At 44.1% G+C, this 26,103-nt stretch overlaps 2 protein-coding genes across 6 annotated transcripts in view; one reads left to right on the top strand and one right to left on the bottom strand.

The window, feature by feature from the left end:
- Positions 1-4,464: 4,464 nt before the first annotated feature.
- EEF2KMT (eukaryotic elongation factor 2 lysine methyltransferase) lies at positions 4,465-23,683 on the top strand. The gene is made up of 9 exons (XM_029577322.1): positions 4,465-4,609; positions 5,780-6,014; positions 6,934-6,996; positions 8,534-8,614; positions 9,064-9,165; positions 11,526-11,659; positions 18,463-18,749; positions 21,598-21,747; positions 23,351-23,683. The coding sequence occupies exons 2-9, from the start codon at positions 5,934-5,936 to the stop codon at positions 23,458-23,460; spliced, it is 1,008 nt and encodes a 335-aa protein (XP_029433182.1). The 5' UTR covers positions 4,465-4,609; positions 5,780-5,933; the 3' UTR covers positions 23,461-23,683.
- Positions 21,234-26,103, bottom strand: part of ALG1 (ALG1 chitobiosyldiphosphodolichol beta-mannosyltransferase) — a 488,005-nt gene continuing 483,135 nt past the window's right edge. For all 5 annotated transcript variants that reach the window (XM_029577321.1, XM_029577319.1, XM_029577317.1 and 2 more), the window contains one exon: positions 21,234-24,549. In XM_029577321.1, the coding sequence (XP_029433181.1) occupies positions 24,385-24,549 (165 nt within the window). In that variant the 3' untranslated portion in view covers positions 21,234-24,384. The remainder of the gene's footprint in view (positions 24,550-26,103) is intronic.

Below are 26,103 nucleotides of genomic sequence, written 5' to 3' on the forward strand. Positions count from 1 at the left end.
CTGTCATCTTATCCTCCAGCAGCTTATTCCCTTTAGACTGCCTCAAAACCTTCACTAATTATTTCAAGTCTTCCCCAAACAACAATTTTCCTTCCTCTAAAGAGAAGATTACAGAGCTGAGACTTGGACTACATATCAGCTGACCAATTCCACAACCACAGCAGATGTCGCACCGAGACTGCTGCGACCATATTCCTGGCCAAAGTCCAGCTCAAGTCATAAAGCGCATCAGCCTCATATGCAATCCAGGCCTCCACCTGTGTTACCTGGCTATTAACACCAGCGTCTGCTGAGGACTTCGCCTGAGACTTCTGAACCCAGCATAAACAGGCCCTCTGCATCAGACTTCCACAGATCGCTGCTAATAGGCTCAGCACCAAGACCTCAAACATCCTTTCTCGTTGAATCTCTAGTCCTGTGCGTCCTTTAACGCTGCTAAACCCGCAACCAGAATGGTTGACTTGTTAGTGACTGCCAAGAATGAAGCTTGCACCTTCAGTAATACCAGCAGCTGCAGGATATCCTCCCTGAGGGGATAAAATTTTGCTTTCGCTCTAGCCACCAGGAAAGGCCATTCCTGGTTCACCAGTTTCTTGATCCTTTTAGGGAGAGGAAGGGCTTTCAGTGGGCCCTGGAGTCCAACCAACACCGGATCCACCCTTTCATTGTCAGACTCCTCTTAGACCATCTTAATACCCAGTTCCTTCAGAACATGGAAAATAAGGGGCCTCAACTCCTCCTTATGGAACAGACGAACCACTCGTGGGTCATCTCCCTCCATTATCGGGACCTCTTCTGGATCAATCTGATCGACATCCGCCATGAGATCTGCTGGGTCATCCTGATCCACCCCCGGATCAATCCCAAGATCATCTTCCAGGTCATCCAGGTCTGAATCATCTGAGCCACTAGGCCCCTCAGGATGGTCCAGGCCCAGCCAGTAAAGGAGGTCCCCTGACCCCCCCTGGCCAAGGAACCCCTCAGCCTCTTTGCAGCAGGACAAGATGGCTGACAGAAATGCCCTTTTTATAGCCAGTCCTTTTCCTGGTTAAAATGCCTTATGCATAAGCAAGACAAATTCTGAGGAAAACTCCATGTCATCCTCTCCCCTATCTGGCCCAGAGCTCACATCTTCTCCCCCTCCCCGACAGGATCTCCAGAGACAATGGGGGAGGGGAGTCCCTGGGCTCCCGGGAGACCATCACCTTCCCAGCTGTAGCCCTTCTCCTGCCTGACAGACTCTTTAGGCTCCCAGTATTGATCCTGACAGGGCCTTGGGAACCTGTGGCTCTCCTACCAGCCTTGTCCCCGCCCCCCCCCCCAGTGGGCCCCTCCCCTCCAGAAATGAATCATGGCATAGCACCACTGCATTCATCTGTCCCTAAGCCTGACAAGCTTTCCTGCACTGGGAAACCGCTCTCAGCGCCACCTTGTCTCCACATGGCTGGGCCTGCTGCAGAGGAACAGAACCCATGTGGTCGCAGTGTGTAGGAGAGGAGGGAAACACTGTCCAACACAGCCTTCGGCTCCCAGAGCAGCCTGAAGCTTTCCCATGCTGGCAATCATATCAGAGCCATCTTGTCTCCATGTGGCTGGGCCTGCTACAGAGGTACAGAAGCCGCGTGATCGCAGCACGCGGGAGAGAAGAGGAATACGGCCCAACGTAGCCTATGGCTCCCTGAGCAGCCCAAAGCCGCGAACAGAGGAGCTACACTGCTCCCTTCCCCCTGCCCGAGCCTAAGCCGATGTTCAAACCAAAAACAACCTGAGCAGTTGCTGGTGAAAGAATAATGTAACACTTTTTTTTTCTTGAAAGAAACAGCCCCAAAGTAAAGGAAGAAATTCAAGCAAAAAAAGGAATACTTCCCTACTGCTGGCAACATCTCTGGGAAGGAGCCTTCAAGGGATAAGAATGAACCAGGACCCCTGGCTGTCAGATTCCTAGATCTGCTGTGGGCTAAACCTGATCAGGGATTACCAACACCCCGCTTGCCCAGCTCAACCTGAGGGATGACCCACGAAGGAACCTAACACCTCAGGGAGCATCTTCTAACTTCTCTTGTTCTGTCCCTTCTTTCTTTCTTTTTTCTTAACTGCAGGTTTACTCCTCTACCATCTGCTGGAAACAGAAATATTGAGGGATTGCAGATGGCACTCTCAGTTATGTAGCAAGGCCTCAAAGCTTTGTTCTCTGCCTCCATCTGCTGGTAAGGATGCAAAACCCACTTGTCTGGATTGATCTGGGATACGAACAGAAACTTGAACTTTTCTCTTTTTAGAAATTTGTTCAAGGCCCTTAGGTCTAGGATAGATGGAGTCCCCCTGTTTTCCTAGGAAGTACCTGGAGTAAAATCCATGCCCTTTTTAACTTGGTGGAACGTCTCGACCGCTCTTGCCATTAAAAGGAAGGAAAGCTCTGTCCAAAGCACTTCCTAATGGGCTACCGGTCCCCAAAACGGACTCAGAGGGAGGTTGGTGGGACACTCAATATGTTTAATTTGTACCCTCTGTGAATGAAAGTGAGAACCCACTGGTCTGAGGTTGTACTGGGCCACTGTTTCATGAGGAATTGCAAGATCCATCACCATGGGTATCCTGGCTTGGCTATGCTCCCTTCAACCCAGTCAAAATCCTGTCCCAGGAATTGACTGAGATGCCTTTGGGGCCCTCTGTTGCGTAAGGTGGCTAAGAGGGGCCTGCTTCTGTTGATGAGATCAAGATGGCAGAGGATAGTCTTTCCGTGGGTGGAAGAAAGACTTCCTCAGCCCAGACTCCTGGATGAGGAGGGTGGGTCCTAAGTGACAGTGGAGAGCTGCTGGAGTGTCGAGTGGTAGTCAAGGATCTGAGCCACTTTATTTCTGAAGAGATTCATTCCTGTGCATGGCACATCAACGAGTCTTTCCTGTACTTCCTGATGGAGATCCAAAGCCCGCAGCTAAGCAAGTCTGTGGGCACCAATCCTTGTGGCAGAGACTCTCGATGCCGCCTCAAAAACATCGTAATTCGAGTGGATTCTGTGTTTTCAACACTCCAGACTCTTATGTATCTGTGACTGGAGGATGCTGCTGAAGCAGCTGCTCAGCCACCTCCTGCACCTGTTTCAAGATGTCCAGCATGTATTGGCCCATGGTAGGCCGCTCTGTGAGCGTTGTGCATAGCTCATTAAAACACCTTCCTCTCAAGTGTGTCCATGCTCCTCGGTTCCTTCCCTGGAAGCACAAAGAACTGAAGGTGCCTGCCAGTGGATTTGACTTTCACCAATTGAGGTGGCAGTTGATGCTGGTCGAATCTGGGAGCCTTTTGGATGAGGTAAATCATGTCCACCTTTTTATTCATGGGAGCAACTGAGAGGGGTTCTCCCACATCCTCAGGAACTCCAAAAGGATTTTTTGCACTGGGATTGCCATGATCTCATTAGGAGGCTCTTCATACTGGAGGATATCCCACATTTTGTGCCGGTAATCTCTTCTGTCTGCTAAGTAAACGGGCTGGCTCCTGCCATCAACTGGAAAAAGCCTGCGAAGGAGAGGTCTTCCTGAGAAGCCTTCCTTCTGCCGTTGGGAGGAGTAGGTTCGGAGGAAAGATGAACACCAGGTGTTCTTTATTCAGCACAGAACATGAAAAAAGCCCTGGTGTTCATTGATCCTCTTTTTTTTTTTTTAGTCACTACTGCAATATTGGATCAATTTCCGGTTTATTTTTTTGGTTCAGAGGAAAGGCCATACATTATCTACTTATTCAAAGCCTTTGAGGACCCCCCCCCCCCCCCCCAAGGGTCGAAAGGATCCTTCTCACTGTCATTGACAGGTGATAGATCCTGAGGCACTGGGTCTTCAGCCAGCGGTATAGGAACTGACTCAACTGGCCAGGTGGGCCAGGACCCTGAGGGAGTTGGGGGGAGGGGGTTCTGTTGGAGGGGAGATTAAGAGAGGTCTGCTGAGAAAAAGAATAGACTGACAGGGTAGAGGTTGAGGGAAGGGATTAATTGAATCGCAGGGATGGTGAAAGGGAAGTGTTTGTTTAAACGGGACCACACACCTAATTTATTTTGAACTTCCTCTGGGGTCATGAGAAATTGGGTTACACTGGCTAAAAGTCTGGGAAGCCCTGTATTACACAGTCTCTTTTTCTTTTTTTTAACACTCTTTTTCATAAAAATGTGTTACTCTTCTAACTACACACGGGAGCAGTCTCTTTACACATCCAGGACGGAAGATTCATCGGTGCCTTTTGTAATAAGATAACTCTGCCCTGCCAGTCTTGCGAATTATTGGCTCCATGGTACAATGATTGACCAATAAATCTTAAAAATCCGAAAACGTTGAATAATGGGTTTTTTTTCTCACTGATTTAATAGAACACCCTTCAGTGCAGCAACTAGACAATAGGGACAAAAACTTGCCACATTAGCGACATAACTTACTTGTTAGCTTAAATCTAGCCTGCAGTGGCTGCCCGCCTAACACTTTCACTTCCGGGTTCCCTGCAGCCAATCAGCTAATCCTGTGTGAGTCCTCTAAGCTGACTTCTGCAGCCAATCAGCTAAGTCTGAGCAATTAGTTCCGTTGTTCCTTTACGATCCTGATTGTAGTGGGAGGAAGAAAACAGTGTAAGTGCTTGCGTTCCCTTTCTCCCCTGTGCTGTAGTTAACTGGCTGGAGACGCGTGCGTTAGGAGGGTGGAAGCTCGCCTTCCTTTTGTCATTGCCTAGGGCCAGGCTGTTTTCAGTTTCTTTCTGTGCCTACCTGCGGTGCAGACAGCGGAGTCTCTCTTTCTCCTGCAGCCATCTGCTTGCCTCGCGCCGGGGGGGGAGAGAGCCTGTTTCTTGAATTTGATCGCATTGCTTCTTATGGTGCCCAGTGCTTCTTGTCTGGAGTGGGAAGGCAGGGGCAGCCCTACGTCCTGATGTCTGGACTTTGATTCTGCTGTTCCTAAGATCACTTACATTATAAGCTCTTTGAGGCAAGGAAATACTGACTGTACCTAAACATAACTGGCCTTGAGCATGGGTTTGGAAAGGCAATTAAATCTTAAATACAAATCCAAGATCAAACCTAGTTTCAGAGCGGTTACAAAGCACTGGATTTTTTATATGCATTTTTAGCTTTCTTATGTTAACAGTTTGGCCGACTGTGACATTGCACGTGGACAAACCAGTAATATAAGGGGTGGGGGTGGCAGGCGCCCCATAACATCATCCTCCCCCTCTCTGGAACTAGGTGGTGCCAAGTCCACAGGAACCAGGACAAAAGAGAGGGAAATCTGCAGTCTGCTGCGGTCCGCCGGGGAAAGGGGAGCGTCTTTCGTGGGTGGAAGAGTGTTTCTGTTGCACCTAAACTGAGGGCAGCCAGGCCTCTGTGGAAAGAAGCGAGGGGAAGATGGAGGAACACAGAATAAGCTTGAGGGTGCTCAAAGGAGGCGGAACAGCAAGCGGGGGCTGGGGATGTAAATACTGGATGAAGGGGTGAACAGTGGTTCTAGTTTTGTTGCTTATTTTTCCAAGTGACAATTTAAAGGTGTATTTTATGAAATGTTGTTTTGATAAATTTGAAAATTAGAACCAGAGCAGAAGCACCTGGCCAGGACTCCATCATTCTTATCAAGTAATAACATACATCAAAATCACTTTTATTTTCTTAAAGCATACTGTTAAGTTGGCATGCAGTTCTAGACCTATTTAACCATTTTCCATCGGGCTCTATATTTGCAATGTACATTTTTTCATTTTTACAGTGTACTATCATTTTTTCTAAGATAGAAACTTTGTATTTCCGATCTAGCAATACCCAACAGAATCCAGGATGGGAAGCTGAGACAAAACACAGGTGTGGGGTGTGGGGGGGGGGATGCTCCTCTGCTGCTGCTGGTGCCTCACTTACTCCCCTGTGCCAAGGATTCTGACTGCAGGAAGTTGTTGCACACCAGGCTGCACTGATGGAACAGGAGCGGGAGCTATGCAGCTCCTTTGAACGCACTTTTCTGGCTGCGAAACCGCTGAGCTCCTTCCGCTGGGCGGTGAGTAACCCCCTCCATCACCCCACCCCTTTTATAAACTACTCTTGGTCCTTAGGTCATGCTGTTTCTCATATATACACACACATGCGACAGCCTAAGCCTTGGCTCTACATTTCCAAAGTCATTATCAAGAACATCTGGCCTCCCCCTGCTATGTAAAGAGTTTTTACCATGATTGCTTAATGCATCTTACCCCAGTGCTTTCTTGAAAATGCAGTGCAGCCTTAGTCATACTATGGGTGTCATAACTGCTACTCCACACCGATCACCCCACTGCTAGTCTTGCAGCTTGCTACTGCTGTTTGGATTATAACCAAATCTACAAACTCCTAAATACTGGAAGGGGAAACTAGGGAAGCAGCCTTTCCAGCACCTTCAGGTAGAGTAATTTGCTGATTGAAGGAAATTGACTCAACAATTTTTTCTCTGGTTCTCTCTACCCCATGCTATGTGTCTGAAAAGAGCTCAAACTACTCTTTAATTGGATCCAGAGTCAGAGAGCACCTAGACAGGCATCAGGAATAAAGATATATACAATATTAGTTCTTATTTATAGATATTTTGTTGTTGGTGCATCTAGATCCATATGCAGCAGAAGAAAGCGGTAATTACAGACAAGGATAAAGCCTGAAATGATGTGCCAGCAGAGGTGGTAGAAGCCAGATTTTGGGCATACTGGAGCCTGATAGGGAAAGCAATGGTAGGAAAGAGATTAAAAGTTCAGGAAAAAAAGACCTGGGGAGCTGGGGTTGGGTCAAGTATGGGAAAGTATATTCTCATCTGTCCCATATGGAAGAAATGTAACTGAGCAGATTGGGTGGACCAATTTGGTCTTTTTCAGCCATCATTTACCATGTGCCCAATAAAAGGCTTCCTTGAATTTAATGTTTCCTGCTTCCCCCCCTCTTTCTTTTATTAGGATCTGAAACAAAACCTAGAGAATTCATCAGACACACGGCTGCTGCTGGACATTCTGAAGATGGTAATAATTGCACTCTCTTTGTCAGTAAGGAGGAGGCGTGGTGTAGTCAGAGGCGGTTCTATAATGAGGCAGGGTGAGGTGGCTGCTTCGGGCGGCAGAATTTTGAGGCAACAAAAAAATGCCCCTCTCAGAATGCCACAGACTTCCACCTCACCTTGCCTGCCCCTGCCGACCCAGACAGGCGAGGAGGGCTGCTGCGGGCCAGGCCAGCATAATCTGGGTAAACAAATAAGCACGGGTGTAGCTTGCTTATTGCGGTGGTTAATACCCCTAACTAATTAAGCTATTTCACTTAGATGCAGTTCCAACACTGCTCTCTACATTAATGGCCGGGGTGGAAGGGAAATAGAACCAAAAGGTTACTAAGAGCCAAGAGTATCAGATAAGTATGAGAGAGAAAAAAAAGTGCAAAAGCTTGCTGGGCAGACTGGATGGGCCATTTGGTCATCTTCTGCCGTCGTTTCTATGGATGCCACGGGGGGGCACTCTCTCGCCTCAGGCAGCAGATTGCCTTGAGCCGCTCCTGGGTGTAGTGATTGTATTTACACTTTTAAAGCAAGCAAGAGAGAAATGTTCCTGGGATCCACCTTCAAATCTCACTTTGTGTGCTTTAGGACAAGTTACTAAGGGTTTATGTACCACACATTTTTCCCATAAAGCACAATATGGAAAAACTGTTTAGTACAGAGGCTCCTATATCTGTGTCTTACTTATTAAAAGTGTTTTGTTTTTACTACAACATTGTTCCCTCTTCCCTGGCCCCCTCGGGGAAACCTTCCTGCAGTCCAAATAACAGAAGCAACTGCCTGTCAAGCCCCTGAGGAGCTATTTGGGTGAAAGGCACTGTATAAATCCAAGTCATTATTATTTAACCAGTACTGGACCTAGTAGAACAGACAAACTAGTATTTTAGGAGGAGGTACCACCTTCAACATTTTCTTGCTTCTAATTTAGAGCTGCACAACTTATGTCATTCAAAGACTCTTTAAAGGCTGTGCTATACTCTTAGATGTACTAATGATAAAATGCCAGGAATTCACATTTAATGTGAATAATACCATCTTTTACGCAACCAGGATCACAGTTCTGCCATTTTACAAAAACATACTTTCTATAACCGATACTGCTGGGATGAAAAGTCTAACAGTTCTGATACCTGAATTTCATAACAGCTTCCAAAAAGAATACACATTAACAGTACTACTAGTTAAATATGTTATTACTGTGCAATTACTGTTGAGTTAATGGAGGCACAGAATGATGAAGGTTTTGCCTCAAGTCACACAGAGGATTAGCAGGACCGGTGGGATTGAATTTGCATCCTCTGTGTTCTTTCAGCCCAAAGCGTGCTGCTTGGATTACCAGATCACGTGCCTCTAATTATGATTTGGCAGTGCATTTCAATCTGCCTCAAAACTGCACCATATGGCAGCATGGTATGGCGCTGAGTGCATGTAAGCTTTACTGGGTAGCTGTCTCTTATTCTGAAATTTGAATATTTCTATAACCCAGATATTGTACTTTTTTTTTTTTTTAGACTGTCCTTCACCCGCTATGTAGGGAACATCCTCCTTCAGTGAAATATAGGAGGCTCTTCTTATCAGAGCTCATTAAAAAGGTAAATTGAAAGTGGGGCTTATTGCCCTGAACTATCACCTTGCCTAATGTTTGGGATACAGCTTTATCAGCAGTAGAGAGACATTCTAGCAATTCCATGTATGAGTGCAGTGCAGTACCCTGTGAGATTGAGAGACTGAAATCATTTAAGACCGCCCCCTGACCTCAGCTCCTGAAAGTCAGCCTGTTCTGGTTTATTTCTCTTGTTTTGATGTACCCTTGTCATTATCATAGTAAACAGAGTCTGAAAAAAAAATAAAGGTGTAGAAGTACTGGTCCATTTTTAGCTGGCTCTTATTTTCAGGTGTAAAAAAAAAAAAAATGACCAAAAAAATTGATCTTCATGTATCTCATTTGTTATGGTTTTAGCTGGGCAGCTTAGACAAACAAATCTCTTCTATTTTCCCCATTTGGAAATCTGGAATCTTACACTGTCTTTATTTCATGCAGCATGAGTCTACAGCCTCTGAACCCCTGGATGAACTGTATGAAACATTTGCTGCTGTATTAAGGATGGAAGACTCCACCCTCTGTCACAAAAGCTACCTACTGGTACTAGTGAAAAATCATAATTGATTTAGTAACTTTGTAAAGTAAAATTTTTATTGAAGATAATTCTCCACTGCCTATGAAGGGAGAGTATTTTCTCCACCAATCTGTGACTAAGTATTGAAGAAACGTATGTACAAATATGCATTTACCTACTCAACTTCGTCCGATGGTACTTATGCAGACTTTAAGTGGCAGATACTGCAAACATTTGTTTCGGTATAAAAGCTGTCCTGGATTGAGCAGGGAAAATATTCCTCAGTATTTGGAAATGGGAAAAGCACCAGGGCAGAAATGGAGTAAGTTTTAAGCTGAAGCAAAACTTAGATCACTAATAGAGGTCGTCGTACAGTCGGCCCTAGCCCTTTTTCTCCATAGGAAGAACTGGGCTCAGTGCGATGGGTTTTGCTTTCTGGAACACAATGGAAGAAAATGAGGCTTCACAATATGAACATGCTTGCTATACAGCCATGTTTGCTTTAAGGGGCATCACTGTAGCGGAGTTAGTCATCCTGTTCACTCCACTCTTTCTCTACTGTGTTTCGTTTCCAGGAAGGCTGCTGCAGCAGCCCACAACTGACAGCAGGCTTCTTACTTTTTTAGTTCCCTTTTCAAATGACCTGAAGATGCTGGAACCAGCGTTAAAGGAATTCTTACAGCCCACCCAAAACTTGGCTGAGCTGTTTTGCTATTTGTGCTTGCACTACGTGTACCTAAGTCAGGGTTTCAGTACTGCTTATCAGAAGCTTGTGCTAGTGCTACTCTGAAGCCCCTGGTTACCAAACCTGTCCTGGGGGACCCCCTAGCTAGTTGGGTTGTCAGGATATCTGCAATGAGCATGCAGGAGATCAATTTGCATGCAGATACAAATGCTGCTGTTTGATGGGGATGTCAAGTTGTTTGTACTATGACTACAGTGTATGCTTTTATGAAAGCCGTTAAGGATGTAGGATTATGCAGCATGTAAATTATTTTTAAATAAAGACCAAAATGTTCAATCCTATCTGCCCAGCCAACTGATACCATTCCTTTAGAGTCGATTTAAACGCTTGGGGTTTGATGCTTTCAAATAAGCCCATATGCCTAGATACATTAGGACACATCAGTAAAGGCCTTATAACTCACATTAACAGAAAGATGTATAATTATACGCTATAATATTCTAATAAAGAAGGGGCAAAGGAAGGTCATAGAGCCTGCAAAGCAGTTTGCTGCTTAAATTTTGATCTCTCACATCTTTTCTCTAAGCACTTATTTTCCTGCACCTTTGAGAAGCCAAAATTTGTGCCAAAAAAAAAAAAAGCACACATTGAAGATTTTCATCACTAAGATATGTTTTGCACAATGAGATGGACTACATGGTTAGGAACTGGACTCAGATGGCACGTTGTTAAAGGAGGGACAAATTTTGAAGCAATTTTAATAATGCCTTTTTTTTTTTTTTTTACAAATGCAATGGAATTTTAGAGCACTTAATGAAAAAAATATTTTAGTGTTAGTTTTGAGAAATGATAAAGATTTGAATCTCAGTTGTAGAAATTAGTGCAATGAAAGTTTGATCTCATTTCACTAATCTTCAGGTAGTCTGTTTCAATACTAAACTGAGTAAATTTGAAAAAAAGTATTGCATTGATGTTTGTGTGCGCTGTTCTACTGTTGCCATCTTTTGTTGTTACAAAAAAGCACTGCAGGATTCTTATCTGCCTCTTTAAAATATAGAGATAAAATTTGAGTGAAAGCTCTAAAGTGCTTTTTACAGAACCTTTTACTTTGTACACATTGGTTCAACTTATTTTCCTTCCAGAAATTGCTGGAAACATAGTTCTCTTTTTTTTTTTTTTTTTTTTTTAATAAACAATGCCCTATTTCAAAATTACATAGTTGATTTTTTTGGCACTTTCTTTGCCTGACCTCTGCCCTCAACTTAAATCTGATCTCTGAAACACAGCAAAGGAAGGTTGACCTCGGTCTTTTGAGAATAGAATTGTGACATATTCAAGATGGGGGTCAAAAGCCATCAAACATGCACACGCTCTCCATGCCTCCTCCCTCAGGGCACCCCTGCCCTGAGGGAGGTAGGCAAGTAAAATCCAGGTACCTGCACAGTGCGCCACTCTCTCTGTAATACTAGCACTGCCTTTTTTAAAGCTTGTGGGCTTGCTCGGCTAATCTACAGCGCTGGCCTGCAACTTTTGAAGAGTACAATACAGGGCTTAGAGGTGAGGGAGGTCTTTGTTGCACTATTGCTTAATAAATAATGAAGCACACTTGAAAGTTGCTCCGCCTTTCTTTTTCTCACACACCGATTTGACAAACCTGGTGGCATTTTTAATCTTGGGCTTATTTTTCTGTTGTGTTTGCAGCCCTCGGGAAATTCTGTCACGCTTTTGGAGAGCATGGCTATGATCTCGCAAGGAACCACCGGCCTCATCACTTGGGAAGCTGCTCTTTATCTAGCTGAATGGGCAATTGGGAACTCTCACCTTTTCACGGACAGGTAGCTGGGTTAGGTTTGTGTACAGCAATGTATTAAAGTTAGCTGCATGCAGACTTATTTCTTAACACCACTTGATCAGCATGGATGGCTACTAGATATCACATTTCAGTAATAAAGTAAAGAGAAAGGTCCGTTTCTTTTTCTACTTTGATTGTATGCAGTAAATAGCAAACAGGTTTCAATAATACAGGAAGGTACAATTTTCCATACAAAAAAAATTCAAGGATGATATGGAAGGAAGAAGACTCAGAGGAAATACTTTACTGAGGTGGTGGTGGGTATGTGGAATAACCTAGCAACAGAGGTGATAGAAACAAATATTGTGATATTTGAAGTATGCTTGGGGAAATGACTGAAAAAAAAAAAAAGAAATGAGCAATAGGGGTAACGTTGGGAGTTAAAGTATGGGAACGTGTCTGATCATTTATTCAGAATGGCAGAAGATCAAAGAAGACTACAGTAGTAACTTGGATTCCCTGTATGTACCCAGATCAGGCCAGACCGTGGGACTTCTCTGAACATGGTAGGAGAGAGGGGAGAAGACATTGCGGTTGTCGTTAAACTATGATACCTAATGGCCAGACTATGTCTTTGCCAATTAGCTTCTGGATCTAGCTGCAGACTATGATAGTTGAGCTAGATGAAAAGGGCATTCCTATTCATACCCAGAACAGTCCAGACAAGCAGGTTTTGCATCCCTACCACCACATGGAGGCAGAGAACAAAAATGTTGAGGCACTGCTGCATAACCGAGAGTATCACCTGCAGTCCCTCAGTATTTCTCTGTCTTCAGCAGATGGTAGAGGTGCAAACCTGCACGCTGACCAAAAATATACAGTGTTAGGTTCCTTCGTGGACCATCCCTCAGGTGGAGCCGGGCAACTGGGGTGGGGGCCTGGAAACCTCTATCTGGCTGTAGCCCACTGTGCTCTGGAGGTTCTGATAGCCAGGGTAGTGTTCTCCCTCATTGCCTTTTCAGTCTCCTCCTGCAAGCTGCAGTCTTCTTCAAGGGAAGTAACTCTGTTTTTTAAAGTTTAAGTTTAAAAAAATAAATAAATAAATAAATTTAGCAATGCAGTTTATCTGAAATCAAGAACGGGGTCGGCGCTGGCAGGAGGGGGGCGAGAGAGAGAGAGATAGATAGCCACCCTTGCCTTTCTTCCGTGAGGGGATCTAGAGGAAAGGAGGGTTGCTATGTGCTGGTGCAGGAGCGCCTAAGCCACAGGTGCCTGCATGTTTTTCTCTTCAGCAGCGCTCAGCCTGAATTTTTTTTCTTTTAGCATCCAAAGCGTGCAGTCTCTGGTCCGTGAGATTCAATGCACACTCCTTCTGTACCTGCTGCGTGCACTGGCGGAAGAGAGATCCTCTGCGGGAGTGGCGATCAGTGCACAGGCTCTCAGGTCTTTGGGGCTGCAGCTGCAGTCCCAGGAGGAACACAGGGAGGCGCCGTGCCTGGGATTCCACTCCTCTTTCATCGGTAGGACAGGATGGGGAGGAGAGCCTGTTCTGTCCTGGGGGCTGAGAATCCAGAGGAATTTTCTCCAGAATTTGTCCGCCTGCACAAGCCCTTCCTGGCGAGGAAGGAAGCAGGGGGGGAGGGAGTGGCCCAGAGAGACACATCCAGATCGCTCTTCTAAAAGACCAAAGGGGGTGTCTTCAGGAGGCTCTGGAGTCTTGCGACAACGCTTGGGCCTGGGTTACGCAGGAACAGAGGCTGATGCCAGGGATTTGGACGATTCTGATGATCTGCAGGAGGATCCTGCAGCCTCAGATGTGGATGCTGATGTTAATAAGGATGACCCTGATCCAAATGAATTACCGGGGGGGGGGGGGGGGGATGAGCCTCAGGTGGTCCAGATCTTTAAGAAGTAGGAGGAACTGTGTTCCCTTATTCCCCAGCTATTAGAGGAACTAAGCTCTTTTGATGCATGTTCCACACCTTAAACATTTCTTCCTACCTAAACTGACTCCCTTTCTTTTCTCGATAGTTTTTATTTTTTGTTAACTTAATTTTTTAATTTACTTAGATTGTTTTATGGCTTATTAGGTATGTTCTAATTTATGTAAACTGTTTTGACTACAATTATGTATAAAAACAGTATATAAATAATTTTAAATAAATAAAATAAGGGTTAAGGTGGCTCAGGAAAAGTCTGATAATGAAGGGGTGAATCCGGTCTTGGATAGGCCACAAGGTCCTCCTAGAACCTTTCCCTTGCCTCAGAAGCTGGTGAACAGGCAATGGGACTTTGCGGAAGCAGGCCTGAAGGTTGGCAGGGTTATGGCTAAGCTTTACCTGTTGATGGAAGAGACCTTGGAGCGCCTAAATATCTAACGTGGATGGTGCAGTTTCAGTGGTTACTGCAAAGACGACCATCCCAGTGGATGGCTGAAGGACGTGCAGGACCGCAAATTGGAGATTGAGTTGAAACATATTTGAAGTTTCCACCTTGAGGTTCCATGCCATGATTTGTAGCAGTATGATGGAGATGGCGTGTTTGTGCTGGGTTCAGAAAGCACAGGAACAGGCCTCAACTGGGGTTTTCAGTCCCATGCAGTCTGGGTATCTGGAGGGGCTTATGTGGCGGATACACTATATGACTTGGTACATACTTCAGCCAGGAGCATGGTCTGAGCAGGGACGGCACACAGGCTTTTGTTGTTGTGCAAGTGGTCTGCAGACATATGGTCTACATCCCAGTTGTGTAATCTTCCCGGTAAAACTCCTGTTTGGGGAGGAATTAGAAAAGTTGATGAAGACTTTGGGGGGAGTCTAAAGGGAACATGTTACCAGAGGATAAAAGGAGCAGTAAGACTGTTTTCCTGTCCCATTCCTGTTTTTGGGATTCACAGTTGTTCCGGTCAAGCAAGAATGCCTTAGTCTCAAAACTGGCTTTGGGACAATAGAAGTCATTTTGAGGCTCCCTCAGGTCCTCCAGGGATGTTGACAGTCAGGGGAGTGGAGGAAGAAAGTCAGTACAATGAAGCCAGGGTCACCCATTCCTCCGTAGAAGTGGTAGGGGGCAGATGGTCCAGCTTTTTCGAGGAGTAGGCCAATATTATCTCGGACTACTGGGTCCTGGAGATGGTAAGAGTCAGCTATGCTTTAGAATTTTCGTGCCTGGTCTGTGAGGCCTTTCTAGAGTCCTACTGTTCATCTCGAAGCAAGTGAGAAGGAGTAACGGGCACACTGCAGATGTTACCAAGTTTAAACACAATAGTTCCAACTGTGCTGCTCCAGCAGGGACAGGGAAGATACTCCATTTATTTCGTGGTCCCCAAACAGGAGGGCACCTTTCGTCCCATTCTAGATTTGCAAAAGGTGAATGTAGCCTTGTGGTTTCCGTGTTTTCGAATAGAGACATTGCACACAGTTGTAGAGGCAGTCCGCAAAGGAGAATTCTTGGCATTGTTGGACCTGACAGGGGCTTACAGCTACAACCATCAGAAGTTTCTTTGATTCATTGTGCTAGGATAGCATTTTCAATTCCAGGTTCTTCGCTTCTAGTTTGCCATGACACCTCGAACCTTCACAAAGGTCATGGTGGTGGTGGCGGCAGCAGCCTTGTGGCAAGAGGGAATTTTGGTCCATGTGGATCTGGATGATTGGCTCATTTGGGCGAAGATGGAGGAAGAATGCATTTGATCCATTTAGCTAGTTATGGACACCTTGAGTTGGGTGATAAACGTGACGAAGAGTCAACTAGTTCCGACCCAGTGATTGGAGTATCTGAGGGCACGATTCAATACCCAGATAAGCAGGATGTTCCTGACAGTGGACAGACTGTCACAGTTACAAGCACAGGTGGCACACTTGCTACATCTGTCGGTACTGACAGTCTATGATTATTTGCATGTCCTAAGCTCCATGCCTTCCATGTTGGCTTTGGTTGCATGGGCCTTTGCACACATGTGACCTTTGCAGAAGGTGCTCTTGTCCAGGTAGAATCCATTCTCAGGGGTATGATCTGCCTTTGCCTCTTCTATGGGAATCTAAGTCCAGTCTCTCGTGGTGGCTCTTGTCACAACCTGGAAAAGGAAGTGGAGCTGGAGGCCCTGAACTGGGTGGTAGTGACCACAGACACCAGCCTCAAGGGTTGGGGGTGGCAGTGTGCCTAAGCTCTTTGGTCAACAGTGGAGATGTCCTGGTTGATCGACTGGCAACAAGGACAGTCCGCCAGGCCCTGGAGGCCTTCCTACCCTGGATCAAAAAGGTTGGATGGTTCACCTGTTCTCTGACAATGCGATGACGGTGGCATATATCAGTCGTCAAGGAGGGACGAAGAATCATGCAGTGGCTCTGGCACCTCAGAGCAGTTGGCTTGGGTGAAACGTCACCTCTAGGGAATAGCAGCTTCTCACATCGCAGGAATGGACAACGTACAAGCAGATTTCCTCAGCAGGCAACAACTAGATCCAGGGGAATGGGAATTGTCTCCAGAAGCCTGGGATCGCATCTGTGCCAGGTGGGGTGTTTTCCAGTTGGCACATATGGCCATGAGATCCAAGGGAAGTCAGCTCAGAGGGTCTGGATTCTCTAGTGTGTCCATGGCTGACGGGAGTCGTCCTCTATGTGCTTTGGCCACTCGTCAGTCGAATTTTGCAGCGCATAGTCGCATCCAGGGAATGTAGTGCTGGTAGCGCCAGAGTGGCTGCGGCTACAGAGGTTCGTGGATCTGGTGCATCTCGCGATAGAGGGACCCTCGGGTTAGCTCACCTGTCAGGGATGCTTCAGCAGGGGCCCATGTTTTCGGATCTGGAGGATCACTTTTATCTTGTGAATTGGCATTTGAGAGGCAGCGGTTACGCCCGAAATAATATTCGGAACCAGTTATTTCCACTTTACTCCAGGCTAGAAGGCCCTCTACTTCTCTGGCATACGTCAGGCTCTGGAAAGGTTTTGAGTCTTGGTGTCTTCATCAGCAACTGGATCCCCTGACTGTGGATGTTCTGCATATCTTAGCCTTTTTGTAGCAGGGGTTGTCTAAGGATCTAGCCTACAGCTCACTTCACGTTCCCTTAGGGGCAAGTTGCGGGGGAGGTCGTTGGCCTCTCATCCTGATATAGTTCAGTTCATAAAGGGAGTCAAGCATTTGTGTCCTCCGATTCAGAAGTTATGCCTGGATTGGTGCTGTGCCTCCATCTGCTGTAGGGTTGCAAAACCCACTTGTCTGGACTGATCTGTGGTATTACAGGAACAAAAATTAGCAGGTAAGAACTCATTTTCCTTTAACAAATGGAGAGATTAATCAATGGTGAATTAAGACTCACATTGCCCCACTCTACAGCGGCCTGTCTGATGGGACTGGAAGCCAAAATGAGCAGAAAGAAAATGCTGAACCAAAAAAAAAAAGTGAAGGCAAATTATTGTATGGGGGAGGGGAGGATGGAAATCAGAGAAGGAAGGGTCTGTGTTTTCTTGCTCCTTACAGAGGTAAACTGCATTGCACAGCAGCAGAGCCAAGAAAAAGTAATCTAAATTGTACTTGTTTCTAACTTGCTCAGTGATCTATAATCCATGGGTTTAGTATCTACTACAGTGTCGCAGGAGCCTTGCAAGCAAGTCAGGCAGTGGAAGTCTCATTACGAGAAAGAATAACCAGGCGGCAGGCACACTTCATCTTTTAGTACAGGAGGAAGCCATTTTTCCTGGCTCATCCCAAGCTGGGCATACGCTTGCCACCTCACTGGGTCAGCCCAGAGAGGCTGATCCATCTTTCTTTTATACTGCTGCATAGAGCTGTAGTTCTACTTGTCTTAGGAAATTCAGAACTAAAACTCCATGCATGCAGTGGGGCAAAATGAGGATTGGCTCAACCTCTTTCAAGTTGACCTGGTTGAGAAGGCAACCCTAGTTCTACCAGTTCACGTTGATCTCCCTTATCTTTGTTCTTTTTATTATTAGGTGGCAGAATTTTTTTTTCTACTCTGATTTACAATTTTAATTGAGGACAGAAAGCAGTTGAAGATATTCATTTCTAATGCATACTTTTATGCCAAACAAGATTCCACAGCACTGCAGAAGCATATATTTTAATGGTGTATGAAAACTTCCAGATAGGGTAAATTTTATTTAATTTGATTGCTCACCCTAGCCTTAAAGCTCATGGCAATTAGTATACAAATGCAGTGCTAAAATGAATAATACAATCCCACTATTAAACATAATGCAATATATAAACTCCAAATAAAAATGCTCTCTCTTCTGAACTCATCCTCTAGCTAGCTACAGAAAAAAATACTTCCCACTATTATTTGCCTGTTGTATTTAGAAAAGCCATGGCAAATGGAGGCAGGGCCAGTGCTTACATTAGGAAAATTAAGCAATCACCTAGAGCAACATAATTTTGGGGGATGGCAAAATCCCACCACTAAATTGGAGGTGAGGTGCATGACCAAAAGCTCACAGAGGGTGCCAGTTACTCTTGCACCATCCCTGAATGCAAGTAACATATCTTGTGCAATACCACTCTGAGCAGCAGAAGCAGGATTAGAAACACTCCTAATTCTCACTTTCTTGCTTTATCTAATGAACATGGTCTCCAAGTACCTTTTTGCTATAGATGGGTACCTTTCACTTGGTTAAAAAAAAAAAAAAAAAAAAGAAATGAGAAGATTATAGCCTTCAAAACTTAATTTGTTCAGTTACCCATCAGTTTGGACAGGCAGAAATCTGTCCAAACTGATGGGCACTAGCTTTTCACTTGTTTCCAAAAATGCAGTTTGATGGCTGCGCCCCCCAATTGAATAAGCATGCCTTGCTTTAATAATTTTTTTTTTTTTTTTTAACTATTCAACTTCAGGACTGTTTTAGAACTGGGAAGTGGGATTGGATTAACAGGACTAGCAATCTGCAAGACTTCTAAACCCAAGAAGTATATATTCAGTGACTGTCATCCACATGTCCTTCAGCAGCTCAGGAAGAATATCCAACTGAATGGTTTTCTGCTGGAGACAGAGGAGCAAGCCACAAGAAGGGCTGAGCACCCACCCATGGCAGGAACCGCCCTAGCTGTGCTGGATCTGGACTGGGATTCTGTCTCAGCAGAGCAACTGAAAGAGACTGCTGCTGACATTGTCATTGCAGCAGGTAGGTTACTAATTGCATGTCTCATCTGTACTACGGAAGTCTGGCAGGTGGCTTTGCTGCAGGTTGCAATACCTTTTCTACTGATCTACCAGATCCTTCCAGAACAGAGCTGGCCCTTCTTCAGAAATTAAGGCATATGGTCTTGATAGCTCATCTACATCAGCCAGGGATAATGCTCATGTGACCCAGCATATGTAGCATTTCTCTTCTCCATCAATTTGAAACATAGAAACATAGAAACATAGAAATGACGGCAGAAGAAGACCAAACGGCCCATCCAGTCTGCCCAGCAAGCTTCACATTTTTTTCTCATACTTATCTGTTTCTCTTAGCTCTTTGGTTCTATTTCCCTTCCACCCCCACCATTAATGTAGAGAGCAGTGATGGAGCTGCAACCAAGTGAAATATCAAGCTTGATTAGTTATGGGTAGTAGGGGAAGTAACCGCCGCAATAAGCAAGCTACACCCATGCTTATTTGTTTTACCCAGACTGTGTTGTTCAGCCCTTATTGGTTGTTTTTCTTCTCCCCTGCTGTTGAAGCAGAGAGCTATGCTGGATATGCGTGAAGTATCAGTTTTTCTTCTCCCCTGCCGTTGAAGCAGGATATGCATTGAAAGTGAAGTATCAGGCTTATTTGGTTTGGGGTAGTAACCGCCGTAACAAGCCAGCTACTCCCCGCTTTGTGAGTGCGAATCCTTTTTTCTTCTCCCCTGCTGTTGAAGCAGAGAGCTATGCTGGATATGCGTGAAGTATCAGTTTTTCTTCTCCCCTGCCGTTGAAGCAGAGAGCTATGCTGGATATGCGTGAAGTATCAGTTTTTCTTCTCCCCTGCCGTTGAAGCAGAGAGCTATGCTGGATATGCGTGAAGTATCAGTTTTTCTTCTCCCCTGCCGTTGAAGCAGAGAGCTATGCTGGATATGCGTGAAGTATCAGGTTTTCTTCTCCCCTGCCGTTGAAGCAGGGAGCTATGCTGGATATGCGTGAAGTATCAGTTTTTCTTCTCCCCTGCCGTTGAAGCAGAGAGCTATGCTGGATATGCATTGAAAGTGAAGTATCAGGCTTATTTGGTTTGGGGTAGTAACCGCCGTAACAAGCCAGCTACTCCCCACTTTGTGAGTGCAAATCCTTTTTTCCACATTTCCTCTTGCTGTTGTAGCTTAGAGCGATGTTGGAGTCACAGTAACCATGTGTATGTTTATTGAATAAGGGTATTGTCTCCAGGCAGTAGCCGTCATTCTGGCTAGCCACCCACTCTTTATTGACGGCCTCTTGATTTTATGGATCCACAGTGTTTATCCCACGCCCCTTTGAAGTCCTTCACAGTTCTGGTCTTCACCACTTCCTCTGGAAGGGCATTCCAGGCATCCACCACCCTCTCCGTGAAGAAATACTTCCTGACATTGGTTCTGAATCTTCCTCCCTGGAGCTTCAAATCGTGACCCCTGGTTCTGCTGATTTTTTTCCTATGGAAAAGGTTTGTCGTTGTCTTTGGATCATTAAAACCTTTCAAGTATCTGAAAGTCTGTATCATATCACCTCTGCTCCTCCTTTCCTCCAGGGTGTACATATTTAGATTCTTCAATCTCTCCTCATAAGTCATTTGATGAAGACCTTCCACCTTTTTGGTCACCCTTCTCTGGACCGCCTCCATCTTGTCTCTGTCTCTTCGGAGATACGGTCTCCAGAACTGAACACAATACTCCAGGTGAGGTCTCACCAAGGACCTGTACAAGGGGATAATCACTTCCCTTTTCTTACTCGATATTCCTCTCTCTATGCAGCCCAGCATTCTTCTGGCTTTAGCTATCGCCTTGTCACATTGTTTCGCCGACTTCAGATCATTAGACACCATCACCCCAAGGTCTCTCTCCTGCTCCGTGCACATCAGCCTTTCTCCCCCCATCGAATACAGTTCATTCGGATTTCCATTCCCCATATGCATGACTTTGCACTTCTTGGCATTGAATGTCAGCTGCCATGTCTTCGACCACTCTTCCATCTTCCTTAAATCCCGTCTCATTCAATTTGCTTTTCTTTTAACACTTTATGAGAGTTTAATTTTCCCTAAAAAGAAGCAGACGAGGAAGGGGCCTGGTGCAGGAGGATCCAAGTTTGGCCAACAGGGCTTATGAAGCCTGAGCATACTGTGCAGATGATGCACTCAGGAACAGGAAGGGAGAGAGGGGAAAAGGCTGTTAATAATCTATCAGCGCCTACTGGCCCCGCCTATAGCACTGCAATGTTCCTCATCGCAAGCCCACGGGCGCTGGGTTCCCTCTGCCACCCAGGCAAGATCAAGTGGGAAGGGAAAATGCCGCCAGGGACCATAGAGGGCACAAGACAGAAAAGTAAAAACAAAGAAACTGGAACCTAAGAGTAATGCAGTTAGGGAAAATGTCAAACAAAGTTGCATGATGGCTTGACAAGCACTGATGCAAAGTTGGTAATCTTTCTAAAGTAATCACATAAAATGGACACTGTAGTTGATGTTAAGAAGAAAATTTATAAAAACAGAGGGCATGACAAATTAGTACATGTCTTATGAAACATTTTAGAAATAACATTTGTTAGGACATAAAAAGACCCCAGCAATGATTAACACCAGAACAGAAGACAATATAGCTAAGACAAGTTGATATTCTTTAGATGTAGCTAGAGCAAGGGTGAATAATTTCTGTTTGTGGAATATTTGCTGTCTAACTGCAAACTAGTTGAGAGATTTCACAATGATAAATATGGAGTTAGCTTGTAAAGTTTTTGTTTTTAGTTAACCACTGATTTTTCTCCATGTGGTCTATTCTTCATCTTAAATACTTGGGTTTGTTTTTTGGTTTTTTTTTGCTGCAGATGTGGTATATGACCCACAGATAATTTTATCTCTAGTCTGTGTGCTGCAAAGAATTTCAAATGTCAGAAGAAATGGCAGAGCTGCCGAAGTATTTGTAGCCTCTACGGTTCGTAACCCAGAGACCTACCACCAGTTTCAAACGGAACTCAGTAAGTGACAGGCAGTAGGAGAGCGGTTATGGGCAATACCAAGATCCAGTTACACAACTGAAGACTGAAAGGGCACATGATGCTATTGGACTAATGTTTCTCTTTTGTAGCATGACATATCTCCAAATCAGGAACACAAGAATTAAATTCAACTAAAATCAATTTGTGCTTTTAACATAAGCATGCAAATAATTTGTGTTTTAGAACATTCATTTTTTTGTGATAGAGAGAGATATTATTCTACCAACTATAAAAAAAAAAATAAATAAAAAGGCCTTTACTCTGCAATTGCTACTTAAGTGTTTTGTTTTTTGGGGGGTGGAGGTGTGGGATAGAAGTTAAAATTAGTAAAAGCCTGGTCTCAAAGTCTGTTTTATATGTTACTGAATTCAGGCCCAGCCCTACTGCCATTTCTTTCAGGTCCTTAAATGGTAATGGCCAGCAAGCTTGGCAAAGTTATTTATGCATTTGTATTTATATGCTACTAATGCCGAAGCCCGAAGCAGCATCTGTAGCTTCTTACGGACTTGAGAACTGATGCAAAGTAAAGTGTGTGTACGCTGTCCCCTTGAATGTTACCTAGGGGAAAAACCAAAGTATCCGCACCTGTATTTTCCCTGAAAAACACACACAGGTTAGAAAATGTAAAAAGGGCTATGCAGCATGCTGCCTCCTCCAACCTAACCCTGCCTGCTTTTCTCACAGGCAGAAGTACGGGCCTTGTTGTGTCCCCATCTGTATTTTTCCTGGCTAAAAATGGGTTAGTACCCTGGGCTTTCAAGAATTGCACTTTAAGAAATGTTCTTAACCAGGCTCGCTAATTTGTGAGTGTGTTTGGTGGCAGTATTATTCCTTCTTTGCTTAAGCAGTGAGCGAGGGTTTTATACACCGCAGCACAGAGCAAGCAGCAAAGAGGGAGGATCATAGGACTGCTGGCCATTCTTACTTTCTAATCAATGGAACAGGAGCTTTGTTTTCTTAAACAGAACTAAAAAAAAATTGCCCCAGCAGGTTTTTTTTTTTTTAACTATATTAAGGACTGTCCTACAAGCTGTACATTTTTATTGTAATTTCGAGGCATACCTGCTCTGGAATGCTTGACAGCCTTAGTTTGCCAATATGAATTGCAGAGCCAAAAATTTCCATCTTGCTCAAACATTTAGTATTCTTTCACAGCAATTGTTTTTCTCAGAAAAAAACAATTTGGGGTGTTGCACCTATCTGCAGAGTCAAATTTTTATCTGTCAGTGTTATAAAACAGTGAAGCATTAAGAAAACTATTCATACTTTAATATGAGCATTGCTGCTCTGAAACATTTACAATTGTAATCTGAATATATTGGGGGGGGGAGTAGGCAATTTTATTATTGCTCCTGAATGGAAAATCATTTGACAACGAGCATGGCCAGCAAACTTACTTAAAATACAGCAGCCTAATAGCATCCTTGCAAGCTGTTTACTGTCTTGTGCTTAATCTTGTATTAAAAGGCAGGTTCCAGCAGTGAAGGACTGCCTGATGATACTGCACCACACTCCTAACAGTGCAGCTAAACATGCTAAGAACTATACCTCTACTTCATTCTTTTTTTTTTTTTTTTGGCAGATAAAGCTGGGATTGCCTGGGAAGTGATTCCTGGTCATACGAAGACACTTTTCCCTTATGATTTGGATTCAAGTATCGAGATTCTCAACTTATTCACAAAACATGATTAAGAGCCCTCCTTCTCTTGCCCTAGTGGGCTTAACTTGCCATGGTCAAGAATCAGAAGACAGCCTGGAAACATACAAGTGCTTCAGAGGCTGGATCAGCTTCTGAGGGCAGTACACGGATTTTTTGCTGAGCTTCCTCTTGCTGAGATGATTTGTACACTAAGAGTCTTAGGCTTTTCTCATGAGCAAACCATGCTGATAAATAATAGATCCTGGCTTTATTTGATATTCTGGACTGGTGTCATAAAAAGATGCAGCACTACCCAATTTTCAAAATATCAACCTGCATTTTCATTCACTGTTGCTTCTTTCTTTTGTTCTTAGTCTCTCTTTTCTAATATCTTAATTAACAAACAAAAATTTGAAAAGATATTATGTATACCTTTACATTACCAAAAAAACATATTCAGCTGTTTGAATATATATCAGCACACTGCCTTGGCAGGTACCAATACAAGATCAGAAAAGCAGAGCCTCAGTTTACTTAGATTCATTGCATAATTATGCCTTCAGGAATAAAATGGAAAAGGGAATGGTTTTGTTCATTTACCTTTTAAAGTACTAGACAAGTAATTAGAATATAAAAACGGTTTTAAATAAATATTGACTAGAACTGCTGTTGTAATAGGAGTCAAACAGGAACATGTGATTTTTTTTTTCCGCATCAGTATTATAAAGGACTTATTCTTCCACATAATTAATGTCTATATAACAACTGCTGGCCAACAAATCCAAAAAAAGAAATGTAAATATGAATGTTTTTCAATCCCTCTCAAGTGATTTCCGCCACCACAGAATTTCATGGCACCCTACAAGTTACTAACATATACAGTAATATTCGTAGAAAAGGTGCTGTGGTCTTCCTTTACACACAAATGTGCCACTTCCACTAAACCAAACGTGAGGTAAAACGTTACCCCACGTCTATCAGGTTGCTGCTGAAGTCTCGGTGCCGTAATTCAGGGAGTTTTTGAGCACAGGCAGCACCGTCTGATCCCAGCTCTCGTCCCACCGTGGCTGTCTGGATTCCTGCAGATTTTTTCTGAATCGGTTTAATTTGCTGGTGGCTGTAGGAAAGTCTGAGAAAAGCATCTGCAGGGAAAGACCAAACAGACAAGCCCCTCAGCAAAACAAGTCTGAAATTAATGGGACACCAGATCTGTTCTTCTGTTTAATAATGGATCCAATTTTGTTTTTATAACCAATTTTATGATTTTGAAGTTGAGATATTTAAAGAGTGAGACTAATTTCTGATTAACAAAACTGCTTTCATAAATATGACTGCATAGTGAATTAAAAGGAGCCTGAAACAGAGACAAGAAAGTTACTGCACCCCCCACCCCCTAGTGTTGTGGAGTATTCCCCCCTGGCAGGAAATGTTTAAGAAAACAGTAGGGGTGGTTACATAGGAGGTGGAAGAAGGAACCTCTAGGTATAAAAAATCTTGAAATCATCATTTTTTCTTATTCCACCTGGGCTCAAAGCATGTTACAGCAAAATTTCTCACACACATTAATACATACAATACAATTATGGAAACCAGCTACATATGTACAATCTCTGCTTTCCAGATGGAAATCTACACTCACTTCTTCCAGGATGGGCTTCTTTAATGCTCCTTAGAGTTTCTGTGCAAGAGCTTGTGCAGGCTACAGCTTTTGGCAGGCAGGGATTTTATTGTCCTGTATTGCCCCATCTGTGGTCTGAATGGGCTAGTAGTCAATTAGCATGTGCCATTTAAGACTATTAAAAGAAATCCAATTTGCTACTCAGGACCAAGCAGGAATATAAAAAACAAAACAAAAAAAGCTTTGCATGCTTTTGGCAGAAGTAAAACAAACCAGGATAAAAGATAGACGTACATTCAGAGCAGGAAGTATATATACTTTTGCTAATGTTAATAGCAGTCACCCTGGCATTGCATAATGTAGAACAATAAAAAGGTCCACAGCTGGTGCCAATGTTCCACCTCACAAATTTTGCTTCCTCAAACATGTAGAAGAGTACAGTTGTCCCTTGACTTACGAACTCAATTGGTTCTAGAGGGCTGGTTGTAACTCAAGGCTATTTTTTCCATAGGAAATACCCATAATGCATTCCAAAGCACCCCCTTACCTAACCATTTCTATAATAAAAAATGGTGGTATAATGTCTGTAATTACCAGAAACACCAATAATTTCCTAGTATACTCACAAAAAAGTTATAAAATGTGCCTAGCCTACCAGAAAATTTCACCTCCACCAGTTCCTTTATGATATCTGCATATGGACTCTCTACCTGGGTAACATCAAGCTAGGTTGAGAGAACATCTTTGGGTGAGTTTCCTCAATCCGAAGGTCATCAAATCTTCACAAGAATGCACTGTTCTGTTCGTACGTCACCCTCTGCATGTCAAAGTGGCCCCTAACCCTTACACTAATACCTACACCTCACCTCGAGTAACTAGGTGGGCCTCATATAGGGGTATAAACACCTACCTAGTACGAGGGCATTATGGCTAGGCTCGCGCTCTCTCTCAAAAAACATGGAAATATTTTGGTTGTAACTCGAAATTTGGTCGTAACTCAAGACCGGGAAAGTTGATCGTAACCCGAGTTGTTCGTAACTCGAGCCAGTCATAACTCAAGGGCCCACTGTACTATAGT

The sequence above is a fragment of the Rhinatrema bivittatum genome, chromosome 14 (genome assembly GCF_901001135.1).
Source record: "Rhinatrema bivittatum chromosome 14, aRhiBiv1.1, whole genome shotgun sequence".
In the NCBI taxonomy this organism is placed as follows: Eukaryota; Metazoa; Chordata; class Amphibia; order Gymnophiona; family Rhinatrematidae; genus Rhinatrema; species Rhinatrema bivittatum.